The 17,671-nt window shown below is 46.3% G+C and overlaps 6 protein-coding genes across 6 annotated transcripts; 2 read left to right on the forward strand and 4 right to left on the reverse strand.

The window, feature by feature from the left end:
- Positions 1 to 182: 182 nt before the first annotated feature.
- AGABI2DRAFT_66200 (hypothetical protein) lies at positions 183 to 5,395 on the reverse strand (the record flags this gene model as incomplete). Its single annotated transcript, XM_006459624.1, has 4 exons — positions 183 to 634; positions 5,014 to 5,057; positions 5,118 to 5,218; positions 5,267 to 5,395. 4 exons carry the CDS (start codon positions 5,393 to 5,395, stop codon positions 183 to 185), a joined length of 726 nt encoding a protein of 241 aa, XP_006459687.1.
- Positions 5,396 to 6,038: 643 nt separating this feature from the next.
- Positions 6,039 to 8,512, reverse strand: AGABI2DRAFT_65577 (hypothetical protein; the record flags this gene model as incomplete). Its single annotated transcript, XM_006459625.1, has 9 exons — positions 6,039 to 6,420; positions 6,470 to 6,546; positions 6,597 to 6,598; positions 6,660 to 6,717; positions 6,773 to 7,090; positions 7,148 to 7,524; positions 7,629 to 7,718; positions 7,787 to 8,231; positions 8,285 to 8,512. 9 exons carry the CDS (start codon positions 8,510 to 8,512, stop codon positions 6,039 to 6,041), a joined length of 1,977 nt encoding a protein of 658 aa, XP_006459688.1.
- Positions 8,513 to 9,675: 1,163 nt separating this feature from the next.
- AGABI2DRAFT_191573 (hypothetical protein) lies at positions 9,676 to 10,496 on the reverse strand. The gene is made up of 3 exons (XM_006459626.1): positions 10,193 to 10,496; positions 9,911 to 10,138; positions 9,676 to 9,856 (listed from the first exon to the last, which is right to left on the reverse strand). Exons 1-3 carry the CDS (start codon positions 10,440 to 10,442, stop codon positions 9,852 to 9,854), a joined length of 483 nt encoding a protein of 160 aa, XP_006459689.1. The 5' UTR covers positions 10,443 to 10,496; the 3' UTR covers positions 9,676 to 9,851.
- Positions 10,497 to 10,832: 336 nt separating this feature from the next.
- On the forward strand, positions 10,833 to 12,075 carry AGABI2DRAFT_65529 (hypothetical protein; the record flags this gene model as incomplete). Its single annotated transcript, XM_006459627.1, has 5 exons — positions 10,833 to 11,011; positions 11,123 to 11,366; positions 11,402 to 11,641; positions 11,691 to 11,787; positions 11,840 to 12,075. 5 exons carry the CDS (start codon positions 10,833 to 10,835, stop codon positions 12,073 to 12,075), a joined length of 996 nt encoding a protein of 331 aa, XP_006459690.1.
- Positions 12,076 to 13,821: 1,746 nt separating this feature from the next.
- On the reverse strand, positions 13,822 to 15,221 carry AGABI2DRAFT_191574 (hypothetical protein). Its single transcript, XM_006459628.1, has 5 exons — positions 14,972 to 15,221; positions 14,896 to 14,913; positions 14,569 to 14,840; positions 14,234 to 14,515; positions 13,822 to 14,173 (listed from the first exon to the last, which is right to left on the reverse strand). The coding sequence occupies exons 1-5, from the start codon at positions 15,116 to 15,118 to the stop codon at positions 14,158 to 14,160; spliced, it is 735 nt and encodes a 244-aa protein (XP_006459691.1). The 5' UTR covers positions 15,119 to 15,221; the 3' UTR covers positions 13,822 to 14,157.
- Positions 15,222 to 15,767: 546 nt separating this feature from the next.
- AGABI2DRAFT_177539 (hypothetical protein) lies at positions 15,768 to 17,466 on the forward strand. The gene is made up of 2 exons (XM_006459629.1): positions 15,768 to 16,150; positions 16,204 to 17,466. Exons 1-2 carry the CDS (start codon positions 15,836 to 15,838, stop codon positions 17,377 to 17,379), a joined length of 1,491 nt encoding a protein of 496 aa, XP_006459692.1. The 5' UTR covers positions 15,768 to 15,835; the 3' UTR covers positions 17,380 to 17,466.
- The last annotated feature ends 205 nt before the right edge of the window (positions 17,467 to 17,671 follow it).

The raw sequence follows: 17,671 nt of genomic DNA on the forward strand, positions 1-17,671 counted from the left end.
TACTCGACTCGCCATCGAAGCAGAAAGAGGAATCATCACAATCGGAAATGTTGCTCCAACCAGCTGCAAATTACCTGGCAAGCATAAACCAATAACTGCAAGAACGATCATTCCGACAGTAACTCTGATAAATCCGTATCATCATCTTCTGCAGCTACGAGGTCGATGATAGAAAGAAAAACTTACAAGTAATATTGTTGTCCGCCTCTCAAAACTGCTTTCGATATCAGTGGAAGTCTTCTCCCCGATAGCAGCCCAATCCAACTCGTCCGTTGCTCCTCCACAGAACTCACAGTCACACTATGCCCCTTGGAAATCTTATACGAAATCGCTATGAAAATAAGGGTATCAAATAGAAGAAGAACCAGAGGTCCAGCAGTGACATATGTCGCAAGGCCGGATTCCCTGTAATAATACGTTCCTGAAATATAAGAAGGGTGTACTCCGATTGGTACCAAGCAACCTGCGCCGAAAACGAAAAGCCATGATATGAAGAAGAATTTTTGGAGGCGTTTTTGTTCTGCGTAGATTGCTTGAGCTCGTTGGAGAAGTATGTAGGATGAGGAGACCGCGGATAGGGAGAGGAGACAGGAAGAAAAGACGTCGAAAGGATAGATATGGTAGATTGGTATCACTGGAAAGTTTTTGAAATTAGATTGTTGGGTCGGAGGAAGAGGGCTACTTGAGTGTACCTCGTTCCATAGAGTCGAGACAAACATGTGCCACAGCTGATATTCTGTAGGTTGTAACATGCATAAGTTCGCGACTCGTTTGTCATCGATTTAGCCTTTAAAACTCATACCTTGAAAAAAAGAAACAAAAAGTAACGAAGGAGAGTCTGCTACTCCTTTTCACAATCCTAATGTCATCTGGGATATAGACCAATATATCCCAAATCGTGGCCTAACCGGTTCAGAAGGAATCACAAAAAATGATGTCTTTAACTCACTCCGAGAACGGCTACGATAATGTTTCTGCTAATTTCAATGTATTCGGCTTCTAATGGAGAGAGGTGATTGAGATAAACATCTGGATTGAGGACATCAGGCTCGGTTTGGATGTTTTCAAATCCAGGCATTCAAAGTGATGGCCGAAAGATGGGGAGTCCTAGTCCAGGGGGAGATCAGTCCGTTCATCTTTAAGAAGACTCGGAGGATAATCTGACATACCTGTGGTTCCATTCCACCCATCATATACCAGCCATTAGCCCGGTGACTAGTGACTGTATGATGATGCAGTGCTTCTGACCAACAGTTGAAGAGGCCGATCAAAAGTTTATACCAATTGTACCCACGCTATGTTTGATTAGATTCTTTCAGCAAACGCAAATATACTGTCTCGGCCTAAGTCTCTAGTGCTTCGTGAGAAGCGTAAATCTCGTGCGATATATAGAAGATACCAATTGTCTATAGCATTTACTACCGTAGAATCTCCTCAGACCCATGTACGGTGATGCTACGGCGACTAGATCAAGAAGACGAAGTGATGTCAGACTCGGAAATTTATTTTGAGAAGCCCGGAGGACATATGTCCACATTGAACATTTCACTAGAAGTCAAAGCGTGGGACTTAACGCTTACTTCCAGTGCAGTCAGTGGAGGAGACAGCGGTAAGAAAATTAATGCCACCGGCTAGTTCAGAACCGGCGAAATCTATACGGTACAGAGAAGAGAGCAAAGCACTCTAGTTAGATTTAATATCGCGTGACTACTATACATGCCTCTTCAGGACATGCTCGCCTCCACTCAGCCGGAGATTTGTTTCTGCCTGAACTATCCCATCCACCGTCACCGGTCCCTTGCCTGGTAGGCTTACCGTGCCCGATATTCCGGTGGGGGTAGAAATCTCCACAGTCAGCATATCGTCGCTCACTTCCCACTTTACTCCAAACCAATGAACCATCCGAGCCCCGTTTCTAGGCCTCCCTCAGCAAACTGGAGCCCGCTTAGGATAGGGTTTATGCTCCAGGTTTTTCCTTGAGGAGAAGTAATTCATATTCCGAGGATATGGAACGTCATAGCCGGGGTCGGACCTGTTGCCCAGCCGTGACTATGACTCGTGGATGCATGATCAAAGTCGTAGCCTGCTGCTGCGCGATATCTGAATAGCCACTAAGCCGGGGCAAGCACACTGTGTCATTTAAACTCACCCTAGTGAACCGTTGGCAGTGAATCCCTCGAGCAGGGTGGATTGAACCGACAAATTGGTGTACAGCATGTACCTCCACTATTTTACTTGCTGCAGCATTATTCGATAGAAGTCAAAGGTTTGCCTACCTCTAAAAGAGTTGTTTGTCACGGTGAGTATTTTTTTAGTAGTTGTATATATTAGGATCCACCTCGGTGTATCAAATCAAGAGCCCTTTCACCTTCACCCGCAATAAAGTGCGCTTGCACCTGAAGGAAACTGCGTCAATTTTCATCAACAAGGGGGTAAATCCTCACCTCAAAACCCCCAACGAAAGGAATAATGGTGTAATGGAGTTCAGGATTCAGTGGACCGATATCCGTCCAGAATTGAGTCAAACCTTTGCTAATCGCTTTTACGCAGAGCAGCTTTGTGAGCGCGGTCACAGTCACGAAGGTAACGCCTCTTACCTTCGTCCCACTCCGAACCTCACCACGGATGACTGCCATGAACCATCTGTCCGTCAAGACCACGCCATGAATCCCCTGACTATACGACAATCTTTCGATGAGATTCACCACCACTTCTTCCTATCATGAGGCACGACAAAGCAAGAGGCACCTCATTCAATGTGGCCTCGAGACAGAGATCTCGTCCCAGTTACCAAGGCGAAATTTCAACCTCTATCCCCACCGTTTCCTATTGTCTCCCCTTGCGTAGATCCTAACGCAATTCATACTCCTTCCCTCGAGGCACTACGAGCTGCAGACAGGAGGAAGAGCACCCTGAGAATACCCAAATGTGTCTTCCTATCCACATCTAGGACAGTGCATTCTCCAGAGCACGCGATCCGCAAGTTAAACTGTCTCGCTGAGCACATCGAAACATTATATTTTCCTCTCCAACGGCGACAACGCCTCAGTTACACTTGGAGTCGCCCTCGACGGAGACATTTTGAATATCCCCAAAAACCGACTCTAATCCTACTCTCCTGCTTACTGTTATGCACCTCCTCTCTTCCAAAGAAGGTCACGATTCTAGATCAGGAGCTCACCCGCAATGAGATGTTGATAGCGAAGAGTACTCTCCTCGCCCACATGGACAAGCATCATTGGCCAGAACCCATAACGCCCTTGTTCATCGAAGCCCATTCCACTGGACACCCACAAGATCAAAAGTCGGCCGCAGAAAAGCCAATTCAGCCTGGTATACGAAGCTGAGGCATGCAGTAAGCGGCACAGAATCATAGCGGCCAGGAGGTATCCAGCGTCTCAGGTATCAACGAGCCACGGTTACGAAAGGTAGCCAGCGACGTCAGGACATCACTAGCACCTGATCATTTGATCATCGTGAGCTCTGTTTTTCCTTATCTTAAAAATCACTTCTGACTTTCCCCGTTCCGCTCCTCCTCTCTTGTGCGTCGTTAACACGCCCACCCTCCCCCGTCCCCGTCCTCATTCCCGTCCCCGTCCCCGTCCCCGTCCCCGTCCACGCCACGGCCCCTGTCTCCATATGGTCCCGCCACACCACTGTGGTGCAAACTAAACACACGTATCTCAAAAAAACCTGCTGTCAGGACAGAAGCCCCGTCGGAAGAAGTAAGAAAATAATCTTCGGCCGTCTGCCAAAAGAAGTCCCCTTTCCATTACAAACGCCATAGCAAAACAACAGGCTCAAGTTCCCTGCAGGGTCACGGCATCTTCACCAGCTCCATGCGGGAATACCTCTCATTCAAGGCAAATACTAGAACGAGGTGACCTTCATTACCCCTCCAACATGGCGACTTTCTATCTCCAGAGCCGAGCCACACCAACTCTCACAGAGCTGGGCTTCCCTGCATCGGATAAGGGTGTCGAGTCTAGCCTCTATGCGTCAGGACTTTTAGATTGGGTAGCGACCTAGCCTCGACGTTGTCGCTCAGGGCGGACCAGCTCTTATCCCGCACTCACTCAGTGGCAACAATCTTCACTAGCTTGGTAGCGCCTCACTCTTCCGTGATTAATGTATGGGTTCAATCAACTCATACTCTCTCTATTCCTTCGTGCCTAAACTAGCTTGGCAAAGACTCGTCGCTGCTGGTGTACACTGTGTGAAGATGTCTCCAATGATCCACGTACAAGTATAAATTAACACTATCATACAATGTTGAGCGTACTTGAATCCGCTTCAAGTAATTTCAAATTCCGGAATACTCGACCAGCCATCGAAGCAGAAAGAGGAATCATCGCAATCGATAATGTTCCTCCAATCAGGCGGAAGTTGTCTGGCAAGCATAAACCAATCACTCCAAGGGCGGTTATTCCGACAGTAGCTCTATTAAAACCGTATCATCTTCTGCAACTATGAGAGCGAGCATAGAAAAAAAAACTTACGAATAATACTGTTGTCCACCTCTCAAAACTACTTTCGATATCAGTGGAAGTCTACTCCCCGATAGCAGCCTAATCCAACTCGTTCGTTGCTCCTCCGACACAGAATCCACAGTCATGCTATGCCCTTTGATAATCTTATACGACATCGCTACGAAAACGAGAGTATCAAATAGAAGGAGAACCAGAGGTGCAGCAATGACATATGTCGAAGGAACGGAATGCCTGAAATAATACGTTCCTGGAATATAAGAAGGGTGTGCTCCGATTGGTACCAAGCAACCTGCGCCGCAAACGCAAAGCCATGAAATGAAAAAGAATTTTCTGAGGCCTTTTTGTTCTGCGTAGGTTGCTTGAGCTCGTTGGAGAAATATATAGGATGAGGAGATCGCGGAAAGGGAGAGTAAACAGACAGAAAAGATGAGGCAAGTGTTGATATGGTAGATTGGTATCACTAGAGGCCCGGGGTTTTGAAATTGAATTGGGAATCTTGAGGAAGTGAGCTACCTGAACGTACCTCGTTCCATAGATCCGATAAAAACATGCGCCAAAGCTGAAATTCTGTTTGCCACATGCATAAGTTCGCGAGTTTGTCATTGATTTAGGTATTAAAACTTCTACCTTGAAAAAAAGAAACAAAAAGTAACGAAGGAGAGTCTGCTACTCCTTTTCACAATCCTAATGTCATCTGGTATATAGACCAATATATCCCAAATCGTGGCCTAACCGATTCAGAAGGAATACAAAAAAATGAGATGTCTTGAACTCACTCCGAGAACGGCTACGACAATGTTTCTCCTAATTTCAATTTGTTGGGCTTCTGATTGAGGGAGGTGATTAAGATAAACATTTGGGTTGAGGATATCAGGCTCGGAGTGGATGTTTTCAAATCCAGGCATTCAAAGTAGTGGACGAAAGATGAGGAGACCCAGTTAAGGAGTGTCCTAGTCTGAGTCCGTTCACCTTTAAGAAGATTCTGAGGATAATCTAACATGCCTACGATTCTATTCTACCGATCATAGACCAGACAATAGCTCGGCGACTGTGTACTTCTGACTAACTCTGACTCCCAACTTGAAGAGGCCGATCAAAAGTTTATGCCAGGTATCAAAAAAATACTCCCGCTATGCTTGATTAGATTCGTTCAGCACAAGCAAAAATACTGTCTCAGCGAAGTATCTAGTGCCTCGTGAGCAGCGTATATTCCGTGAGATATATTGAAGAAATGTTGTCTATAGCATCTACTACCGCAGAATCTCCTCAGTACCATGCACGGTGATGCTGCGGCGACTAGTAGATCGAGGAGACAAAGTGATGTCAGACTCGGAGGTTTCTTTTGAGAAGCCCAGAGGACATATGCCCACATTGAACATTTCACTAGAAGTCCGAAATGCGTGGGAGTAGGCGCTTACTTCCGGTCGGTGGAGGAGTGCTGAGTGGCAGCGGTAAGGAAATTAACGCCCACCAGCTTGTCGGTAGCGAATCTCTTCGGTACAGAGAAGAGAGCAAAGCGCTCTAGTTATAATTCATATCGCGTGACTACTAAACATGCCTCTTCAGGACATGCTCGCCTCCCCTCAGCCGAACATTTGTTTCTTCCTGAGCTATCCCATCCACCGTCACCGGTCCCTTGCCCGGTAGCCTCACCGTCCCCGATGTTCCGGTGGGGGTAGAAATCTCCACAGTCAGCATATCGTCGCTCACTTCCCACTTTACTCCAAACCATCCGAGCCCCGTTTCTAGGCCTCCCTCAGCAAACTGGAGCCCGCTTAAGATAGGGTTTATGCTCCAGGTTTTTCCTTGGGGAGAAGTAATTCCTAATCCGAGGATGTGGAACGTCATAGCCGGAGTCGGACCTGTTGCCCACCCGTGACTATGACTCGTGAATGCATGGTCAAAGTCGTAGCCTGCTGCTGCGCGATATCTGAATAGACACTAAGCCGGGGCAAGCACACTGTGTCATTTAAACTCACCCTAGTGAACCGTTGGCAGTGAATCCCTCGAGCAGGGTGGATTGAACCGACAAATTGGTGTACAGCATGTACCCCCACTATTTAACTTGCTGCAGCATTATTCAATAGAAGTCAAAGGTTTGCCTACCTCTACAGGAATGGTTTGTCGCGGTGAGTTTCTTTTTTAGTAATTGCGTATATCAGGACTTACCTCGGTGTATTAAATCAAGAGCCCTTTCCCCTTCATCCGCAATAAAGTGCGCTTGGACCTGAAGACAAACCGGTCAATTTTCACCAACCAGAGGGTCAATCTTCAATACTCACCTCAAAACCCCCAACGAAAGGGATGATGGTATCATTGAGCTCTGGACTCAGTGGACCGATATCCGTCCAGAATTGAGTCAAACCTTTGCTAATCGCTTTTACCTGCTCTCGGTTTTGTGTCACATTAAATAGGACTGCCATAGCATTTCCATCTTGTGGAATAAGATCCGACGAATCGTTGTCACGGAACATTTCAGCTGTGCTGTCCCAAAGCAGATTGTTAATATCGCTTTTCAATGTTGTTGCGTTTGCTGCATATGCTTTCGACAATTGGACCTCTCCCATTTCATTGGCTAACTCCGACGCTGTTACGAGAGACTGTACCAGGTGCTCAGACATAGATAACAAATTAAAATAGGTGAAGAGAGAGCATACCCTATATAGGAGGACGTTCGCCGCGATATTACGACCTTGTCCTCCGTCTCTTCCCCAGTCTTGGGAGAACTCTTGTGGAACATTCATTAATCCAGTTTCATCGACTTGACTTTCCAGGAATGCAAGAGCCTTTGTATAATTACTCCAGACGTCGTGGACAAACTCGATGTCTCCGGTGTACAACCAGACATTATGCGTTCCAATCAAGGACCAAGCAATATATGTATCACTACCTTTTGCGTTGATTGGCGGTCCAGAGTATTGTAATGATCCTGTTGCCGGATCCTGCGTGGCGAACATGACGAGAAGCGCATTCTTGCTTGGAAGCATGTCATTCAGAGCGACGAGCTCCGTGTGGCTTGATATGCCCATATCACCTGAAAAACTATGTTAAAGATCTAATTTGACGTAGAGCGGAATTAACGAACCGGGCCATACAGTTCTGTGATAGGTTTTTCAGTATTCAAAGGCATACGAACACTGAAAGATTCATACCGATCGCGCTTTGCGCCATCCGCCAGGATTGGCCCATCCACTAATCCACCAGTTGCGTTGTTGGCCCAATGTAAACCTGCGCAAAAAGTCTTCAGGAATGGTATATATAACTTTTCAAAATCGGTAAAATACCCTCGGTTGGACAAGGCAGCTGCCGAGCTGAGCGCGGATCGATTGTGTTTGTCTGGACTGTATATGCTCCAGAGTACCATAATTTGGTTAGAAAGTCTGGATCATGGAAATTGGGATCCTTGGTGAAGAAGTACCCGGTATACGCTCGGAAGTCGTCCCAGTGTGGCATGAATGTATTTTCGACGCCTACTCCAGCGATGCCAATCGGGCCGTCCGAGTGGCTTACGATAGTCATGTAACGGAACCCGCCACGCTGTTGGCGGACAGTCTGCATAAACTTCCCTGTACTAAGGGGTGCCGGGAGAGATTGGACACCATCACCATCCATCGTAAAGATCTGTTGACACGAATCATCAGACTTGAAAGGGCTGATGAATTGAGCCGATTCTGTGAAGGAAAGGGAAAGGCGAGAGTCTCTGGTTGAATGGACGACATCAAAGAAAACTCGGCCGCCAACCTAGTCCAACTTCCGTTAGGATCCGACAAGCGTTCTTTTTTTATTCCACTTACCTCTAGGCCGAAATCCAAGGTAATAAAACTACCGTTTCCATTAAATGTTGCTGTTCCTGAGCCGATTAGAGCATCTCCATTCCGTACGTTGCCCTCAATAGAATGGATTTTAGTTGGACGGCTAATCCTATCCTTAGGGGCGATGTTAAACCGATCCCATGGTCCAGGAGGAGCTAAACCAAATGCCCCGGCCGCAATGAGAGCAAACGCTATGAAAGACGTGAGCATGAGTTTCTGTCAGTGAGGCTCGGATATCAGTGGGCATGAAGTTTATAAAGTGCGTATCTCGCACCTGTGAACCCACGCTCGCACTTCCAAAACCTCACACTGGAGGTAAAACAACGTCATATTCACATCGGGTACTATGAAGGAGACGTCGATTCCCAGCACGTCCCAGGAACCCTTGCAGAGGCTATTATTGCTTTTCCGATATCAACAGTTCAGTCTTGGTAAGACTTTAAAGCTGCGGTGATTCAACCTTTGGTATGTTGATTTGCAACTACGATTGGGTAGGTTTTAGTGCGTTACTCGTTCTGAAGAACAACTCGAGATAGGTTAAAGTGGCAGCATAACATTCTTCCGAGGGTGTGTTTGCCTCATTAGTAATACGTACAGTTAACTGGTTTTAAAGAGTTCGAAGAAGTATCCAACATCAGCTTGGCACTGGATTGATCGAACGTTCATCAGTCAAACAACTTGGGACTGAGTCAACTGAGTAATTACCAATAAACTCGAGGTTCAACGCCACCAGAGCTATTTATTTCTGCTGTTCCATCAGATTTATATTAGTATCGAGTTTGAACTTCTCGGCTTCCGACGTAGCATACCATTTATTTCGTAGAAGTCGCTGAATAATACGCTTCCAGTAAAGGCATTGGGATCTCAGGTAGCGGTGTTCCGAGTGAAGAGAAGTAGAAGTTAATAAATTATGGGCGACAGAAAAGCAATGAAGGTTCTAACGCTCAAGAAGACTTACCTCACTTTCCGAGTCGCGGGATGTCGGACTCGGGGATTTGTTTGAGAAGCCCGGAGGACATATGCCCCTATTGAACATTCCACTGGAAGTCAGTGCGTGGGAGTAGGCGCTTTGCTTTCAGCCAGTGCAGGAGTGCTGAGTGGCAGTGGTATCGCAAGTAGTAGAGAAAACGGTCACTACACTACCGTGTTGGTTTGGTCAGATTGAAGGTAGCGAAATCTCAGTGTCACACCCTAGCTAAATTACCAGTGTGATCCGGTCACATCTTCCACTGCACGCATATCCGAAATTCAAGCTGTTTTTTGCGTATAGAATCAATGGCATCCTCTGAGGGTAAATACTCTTGAAAAAAGACAAATCAAAAGACCTTACTCAGGTCGTGGTCTAGTCTATTGCACAGAAAAGTTTGGGCATTGCGTCGACATCGGATAGTTGATCTCCGAAAGTAATTATAACAACGTATAGAACTGGTATACTGGTATACAAATTATTGGAGGAAAAACATGAAAACCGTATCCAGCATTACAGAATTGACAACCTCTAGATATTCACCTCAAGAGGAGAAAGAGGGGGAATCATGATATTACGTACTCAATCTGTAGCGCATTTTAGACAACGTCGGATATGCAATAACCACATAATGAGCTCACCGTCTCTTCCTTTGCCCTTATCTACCCCTCTGGGTGGACGCTCATAAGCATTTGGTCCAGAGTCTTCATCTCCATCGTCTTGGTGCGGATTACGTTTATGATGATGGTTGTGATTGCGCTTGTGATGGTGGTGTGCATCTCCACCGCATGACGAATTATCGGAGTCAGAGGATTCATCTTCCGAGGAAGACTCATCGAACTGCCGCGGCTTGTGGTATATACAACAAACTATAAAAATGAGTGAGCAAGACGATTAAGCTACAGAGTGAGATGAGGGCGTACTCTTTGATTTCTTCTTTCCCATATGCTCGTTATCGACCACGTCGTCATCCCAAGCTACCCGTGGGCCAGCTCGTTTTGCACCCCTCAGCCGCAGAACTCTAGCCGAAGCTTCACCACCATTTTGTTCCGGTGCTGAATCAGATTGACCCTCTTCTTTGGTAGGGTCGGCAGTGATGGTAATTGTTCGTGAACCATCTGTAGGTGAAAGGGTCGATGGGCGTAAAGCAGTCGATGCTAGAGGATAGGCCATTGTAATTGTTGAGAGTGCTAGTTCACGGGTCAGGTCAAGGAGGGTGCTGAACCTCTCCCTCACATGATCTGATTATAAAGCAAATGTTCCCCCCGTTGACAATGGAGTCGATGTATCCGCAGGGAATTCGGGCCCGAGAACATCGCAGGCCAACATAAATACTAGGTCGCCGCTTTTTGTTGGTCTCGTTCTTGTAAACTAAACCATCTTGGAAAATCATCGGAGCCGGCGGCCCAGGCCTAAAAGTGACCAAGACAACCGCTGAAGCCGATCAAGTTACACCTCAGAAACAATAATTTCGATATGGCCTATGATTCTTCGGGAATAGGAGACCTTACAGTTTGCAACTGACGGACCAGAAACCAACTTCCTATCTCGCTCTATTCAATTATGTCGCGCAAGTGCTTGTGGCTTTTCGGCTTCCTGTTGACTTTTGCGCGTCTGGATAGTGCCATTGGCAACTGTAATCCACTTCACGATCGTCTCGACCCAATTTCTCACAAATTTGTCTCCTCATGCCCTGATTCCATGTATTGCGCCCCTTTGGATGGAACTGTCGCTCTCCAAGAGTCAACACCTTTGATGGCTAGTCGTCTAACTCGTATTAAATCAAAGCCGCCTTCGCATCAGCGCCCTTCAAACGAACCGTCCGCGGAGACCAACACCGGAGACCACTCAAGAGGAATTTGTCAACCAAGGGTTTGTAGGCGCGATGAATATCTTTTCGGCTTTTCTTCAAATGACACTTTACCGCCGCTATGCCCACGACATGGTCCTGGTTCCTACTTTTGTCCCGATAACGGAGGAGGGTGCCAAGTGGCAAAACCACCCGGGTCAGATTGTGAACTCGCACGGGATGAACAGTGTGTTCCACCCTCACATTCAGATGGTCAAAGCGTATGCCTGAATCAAAAATGCCTGTGCGTCGAACAGCATTATGTTATCTTTCTTTACAATAGATTTACGTTCGTTCCTCTTTTTCCTTTTACAGGTATGCAAATGCAACGCTCTTCTCTCCGTGTGTAATGGAAAACACAACGTACACATTCCAAGCCTCGTACTCTCGTACTTCGCACACCGTTTCTGTCGTGAGACATAATTGTGTCTCTCATACCCTCCATTGTGATCCTTCGACCCTTACCTGCGCAACTTCCAAAAAAATTGGTGAAGCTTGCGAGGCAGATTTCCAATGCGAAACGGTATGCGAAGAGTCTGGCCTATGTAACTTCTAACTTTTATATCTCATAGGTTGCATGTGAACGAGGGGTATGTTATCCTCGAGCAGACAGTCCGAATCAAGTTCCGGTTTGGCAAGTCTTGATCACTGTTATCGCTATCATTACCGGTAAGACTTGATTGATACCAAAAGCTATTACAGAGCCTTAACATGCAACAAGCTATGATAGTAACCATCTTCGTTTTGATATTCAATCATCGTCGGCGCAAATTAAAAAAATTCAGAGAATTGAGGGAGTATTACGTTGAACAACTCAGGTCCGTAGTACGTTCGTGTTTTGAATGGGTTTATTCCATTGTACTCAATTTATTTGGCCGTGTTGGCTGTGGTGATTTTAGTCTTCGACGTACAATCATAGCGATGCATACCACCACAATTGAAAGGGGAAAATCGTAGGTAAAATGATGGGCCATTGTATGTTTGAATGATGCTTCAGCCTTTAGAACGCTGTACTAGAATAATACTTTTCTTAGAGATCTACATGATGCCACCCTGTTTCATCTGTCATACTTGAAAGAAAGGAAGTATCATTCGACCCCACCAACACCCCACCTTCCCCCATACTTCTTGAACGTTCAGGGGGTAATATTACAACCCTACAACCCCAAAATCTAGTCGGATATTTCTCTGGTAACGTTGTGTAGCAACAAATTATATCGCACTTAATTGATGCGAAACGGGCTAATCCAACGTAAAGCATACACACAACAATCTCGTCGGGGCCAAGTAAAATCAGATGTTTTTTTTTTATGGGTCCACAAATCGCCAAGAATCTACATCCGCCGAAAACTGCGCCGGACGCTCAGCGCTCAGCATCAACCCCTACCACCGCTATATGTCATTTTCCGAACCGTTTCAAAAAATCAATCAACCCAACATATATATGCATTTGCCAGTGATAGGGACTCCCTTGTTCTCGAGCGAAAACCCTCCTTGCTTTTTGGCCCTGCAAAGATCGAATCATACATGGAAATCCTTGTGTTCATTGCAGTGGTACAGCAAAAAGTTGATCGTTTCGAGTGGAAATATATAAATATATAACGGCACAATGTGTGGAAGGTCCCGAAATAGGTAAAATTGGAATAAGGGCTGACGGCGTTTGGACACGAGGTCGGTCCCTGAAGTTGTTTGGACTTATGGGTCCTCGACACGTTGTTCAGGGTCATGATATCTTCCCTGTTCAATTGGATTCATATGTTTCTCGGCAAGAGTATCGTGTCCTAACACGAGGCTTGATGTTGGACTGTTGGTCACTAGACATTATTCTTGAGGAGGTAACTATTTCTCAACGCCCATTTGTTACCTCTCCCGTCAGATCACCAGAATAAGAACCACGATCTAATGTTCCGTAGTAAATAACGACTGACTTCGCGTGTTGAAGATTGTAGTACCTTCCACCATCAACGCGGTGTTAGCCGGCAAGGCGTATGCCTTGTAATCGTATCAAACAAATTCGAAGGTTCGTCCGTTCCACCAGACCGAGAGTCTCAAAATAACTAGACGTATACAGAGTAACATCAGCCCAATATACTGGCCAAGATGCCCTGCAACTGATTCGCTTGACTGTTCGCGATCGGAAGTGAACGTGGTTTTACCTCCTGACCATCGGCTGTGCAGAATCTATTAATTCTTATCGAACACCCCATTATTACATCCCAAGTTCCGTAAACGATCGATAGAAGCATGTTCCAGCACCGCGTTGCCTATGATAAGACGTAGGACAAGAGGTGATATTACTCATCGGTTTGTGGTATTGGCACGTACAGACATGAAAATCTGGGAGCCGACTACCAGAGACAAGGAACGGCTCTAATGATCTTCCGTAGCGAAAAAGCGGTTCACAAAGTACGTCAAATTCATGACGAGAGATCGTTAAATCATAGTGAGTCAATGACCACGTTGAGGTTGTCTGAGCGCTTCAGCTTCAGCGCTGAAGCTGAAGCTGAAGCCGCATCAATCGAAAAACAACACTTCTCGTATTGATATGCTGTGGTACCAGGTTAAATTTAGCTTCATCAGTGAACAGCTTCGGTACTCATACATGATGAATCTCCATAGTCCACGGACAAGAACACAAACTCCAAAGAGTTTATCACTGATCGTTATTTGCATATGTAAAATGAAATTGAGCTCAAGAGGAGAGAAGTTCGAATTCGACTGGATTGCCCATAAGTGTGAAATGCTATAGAAGTACATGAAAATGCTATGCAAGTAATAAAAATAAACGAAATGGTCTTGGAGATATGGAAGTGTGGGATGGAGCGAATACGAAAAAGTGTGGGAATAAATAAATGCTAGGGTCGCGAGTCGAAAATTTTAAAAGTGTGAGGCGGATAGCCCAATTGAAGAGTTGGAGAGAAGTGGGGTAGACGGTCAACGTCACAGAAAGGGTATCACTTGAAATGCGAAATGATCGTTAAGATGGCAAGGCTGGCTGCCACGGCGTGACAAAGGCCTCGAGTTCAGTGTACTGGGTTTTCACCCGTAGTAAACCCTGAAAGAAAAACGTCAGCAATTGCCCATTATTAAATGTAAGTACACGAGGAGAACTCACCCTCTGGATGATGTTGATATGGGCTTGAAGTCTTTTCTACCTTCGATCACGAAGTGTTTGAGAACTGTTTCCCAGTCCTCTCTAGTATCCCAAGTGATCTTGCTCGGTGGATCTACCTCCACCGGCATGACTTGACTGACGCCTCCGCATTGCAAAATGACGAGAAGTGTTCCAATGCCACCGTTTGCTCTACATCTCTCCTCACGACGCTGGATGTCGGCCATGACGAGTGGGTCGCGAATGTATTGGTGTGGTACAACATGAGTGGCTGCTACGGAAAAGCTATGTTCCGTTGTCAGGACCGGCGTGGACGGGGGAAGGAGTCGGGTACTTACCGACGATGAGGCTCCGAGTGGTTATGATAGTCGAGCTCGACAAGTAGGGCACTTTGTCGCACGTTCGCGGGAACTCGCTTAAGTTGGAGAGCTTGGAAGCCTGCCCAACCCAGGAGCGTTGTGTGTGCTGAGGCGAAATTGCGGAGACTTTTTGCTAGATTCTCATCCCCGAATGAAGTGGGAGTCTGTTGTTTTGCGCAAGCTATCTGAGATGCCGTATGCTGACAGATCGTGCGATGAGCTGGCCAATGGATTTTTTGACAGTCTGGTGACTAGAATCGATGGGTCAGCTATAGAACGCAAAGAAAAGGGTTGAAGGAAACTGACACAGTATTGGGTTGTCATCTGGAAAAACACTGTGGTTAGGACCGCAGATGATTGAGGAATGAAGAATTATACGTACGCAACCCCCGCAGAGCCTAAACCGAACAGTAGGTGTCTCTGCAGCTCCGCACTGGTCACAAATACGGTAGCCACGTTGTCTGTGTTGATGGATGGGGGCGGTGTGGTAGTTAGCAGCGGCGGGTTGAGAATAGCAGACGGTTGCCATTGTATGGGTAGTTGGGGTAGATTATTGTGACGGGTAATTATATAGCGTTCTCATTGCAAGGCGTAGGCGAAGCCGTGACAAGATAAACAAAAGAACAGCAAGGAAGGTTCGCTGTTTTTTGTCTCCATACCTTGGCTTTTTGTTGCACCATTAGATCACGGGACGCCGTATAACAAAAGAAACGCCTCGAGTCGCCGCTTTCGGTGGCCGAACAATTGGCTCCTTATCAAGATCTCAACGGCTCTAACAAAAGACCGTGAGAACGACGTCACCCCTCGTGGGCGCTATTTGTGGGCGTTTCCCTTTGTTCCCAAAACTTTTATCCACTTCCTGACGTTTCCGAGCATTAAACTCGCATCGGCAGCCCCTCGCGGGTGATGCATGCCAATTTGAGGTCAGTTTTTTGTCCATGTTTCATTTCGCCGATGACAGTCGGGGAGAGATATACTAGGCTTCTGTCAGTCTAGGAGCCCTTGCTTCTCCAAGTTCTGGAAGAACGCAGTTATGCTCATTAATGACAGGCCTCGAGTCATCATTGCACCGCTCTGGTTGATCATCCAGATCCAATTCAACAATTAGGTATGCGTGAGAATATATTATGTCAGTCTTTGTTTATTTTCCAGACATTGCAGGGAAGGTCCTCGGCATTATGATTGATCATGATCAGATAACCATACATGTAGTTCCTGTGAGTCAGCTTGGTCTTGAACGCCGACGATGGAGTATAATCATCTTCCATCGACTCACTTCCTCGCCCAACCGCGGCCTGACCCTTTTCAATCACATGCGGCGGGAATCGTCGATACGACAACACTTGCCGCCCATGACTTTGACGTTGACACTCGCACCGGTTTCATGCCACCGCAGCCGCCGCTGAAACGTTTACCTTCAGCATGGGAGCCCTGGGAATCTTCGTTGGATGCCGCCATATCACAACGGTTACAATTGGCGGAAGTGGTGGAGAAGATGGAATTGGAACAAAGGTTTGCGGAAACGGAGAAATCAAGAGCATGGAGGTCGTATGTCGCCCAGGTACGATTACAAAAATTTTCATTACATTATGATGCTGATTTTTCTCCTTGTAGATGCCATGTCTTACTATAGAAGGTCTCAAGGTCTCCGAAAGGGCACTCCGACGAGCGCATCATGTTCTAGCATGGTTGCTTCATTTTTATATCCATACCATATCTCCTTCCGATCCTCTCGTCATTCCCCGACCGTTATCCATTCCACTACTCCAAGTCTCTGCGGAACTTCAATTACCTCCCGTCGTCACATATTCTGATGACGTATTGTACAACTGGGATTACAAAGAACTCAGGGATGACTCCAAGCAGGATATGTTACCGACTATAGATAACATTCGATGCCAGACCACTTTCACTGGAACCAAGGACGAAGAAGAATTTTATTTGTCTGCCGCTCGTATTGAGTTACGGGGTACCGAGGCCCTCGAACTCATGCGATTGACGATGGACGAGACTTTCGTCGGAGATGAAATAGCTGTTCGTCGTATAACAGGATACCTCGAACGTATGGCAATCGTCATCCAGGAATTACGCGGATTATTATTAGATATGAAGAAAACCATCGACCCAGAGTTTTTCTATGAACGGCTCCGACCATGGTTTAGAGGTTTAGATGAAGACCCTTGGCATAAAGGCCGGACATGGGTCTTCGAAGGTAGAGATGAAGTTGAAGGTTGGACTACAATGGAAGAAGTTTCTGGCGCAAGTGCGGGTCAAAGTTCTCTCATCCAAGCCTTCGACATCTACCTAGACATCGATGTCGATTCTCCGCCAACCTCCCATATGCCTCATCCTTCTGGGAAATCTTTCCCCGAGCGAATGCGGGCTTACATGCCTCGTCACCATCGCGCTTTTTTGAATCACCTTCGAGCAAACCCAAGGCCACTTCGCGCATTCGTTTTGAACGCTGTCGAAGAAGGGTGTGATGCGCCTATTTTGGAGGCTTACAACGACGCTTTAAAGGCAGTGAAAGAGTTTCGAGATGCTCATATGATTATTGTTACCCTTTTTATTATCGGCCCTGCCCGGCGTTCTCAGAAGAGAGAGGCAGCGACTCTTGGAAATTCAACAGAGAAGGAGATAGGGGGAGAATCAACGAAGGAAGCGAAGAGAATGGAGAACGCGTTTAAGGCGAATGAAAAGGAGAACCTGAAGGGGACAGGTGGTACTGATTTAGTAAAATTCCTCAAAGGCCTTAGAGATCAAACGGCACGAGGTTATCTCCCCCAATAGAGTATCTTGTCGGAATTGTACCTTGCTAGAGACGGTCTTTGATATTGTAAGTATTGTTAGCGTGAAAAGCCTGAATAATTTTGTTCTATAGTAAGGAAGTTTTTGTACCATGTTGTTTTTCTCTTTTAATTCATCTAGTCACAAGAGACAACGCTGTAAGCAGGCTACCCACCGGCCTAGTAACCGTTACACCAAAAGGGACATAACAGAATATTATATGATATTCTGCAACCGACTAGTATATTTCGAAGGCAGGATGAGTTGGAGAATGGCCCGGATCGTCTGAACTTTC

The sequence above is a fragment of the Agaricus bisporus genome, assembly GCF_000300575.1.
Source record: "Agaricus bisporus var. bisporus H97 unplaced genomic scaffold AGABI2scaffold_3, whole genome shotgun sequence".
NCBI classification, from domain to species: domain Eukaryota; kingdom Fungi; phylum Basidiomycota; class Agaricomycetes; order Agaricales; family Agaricaceae; genus Agaricus; species Agaricus bisporus.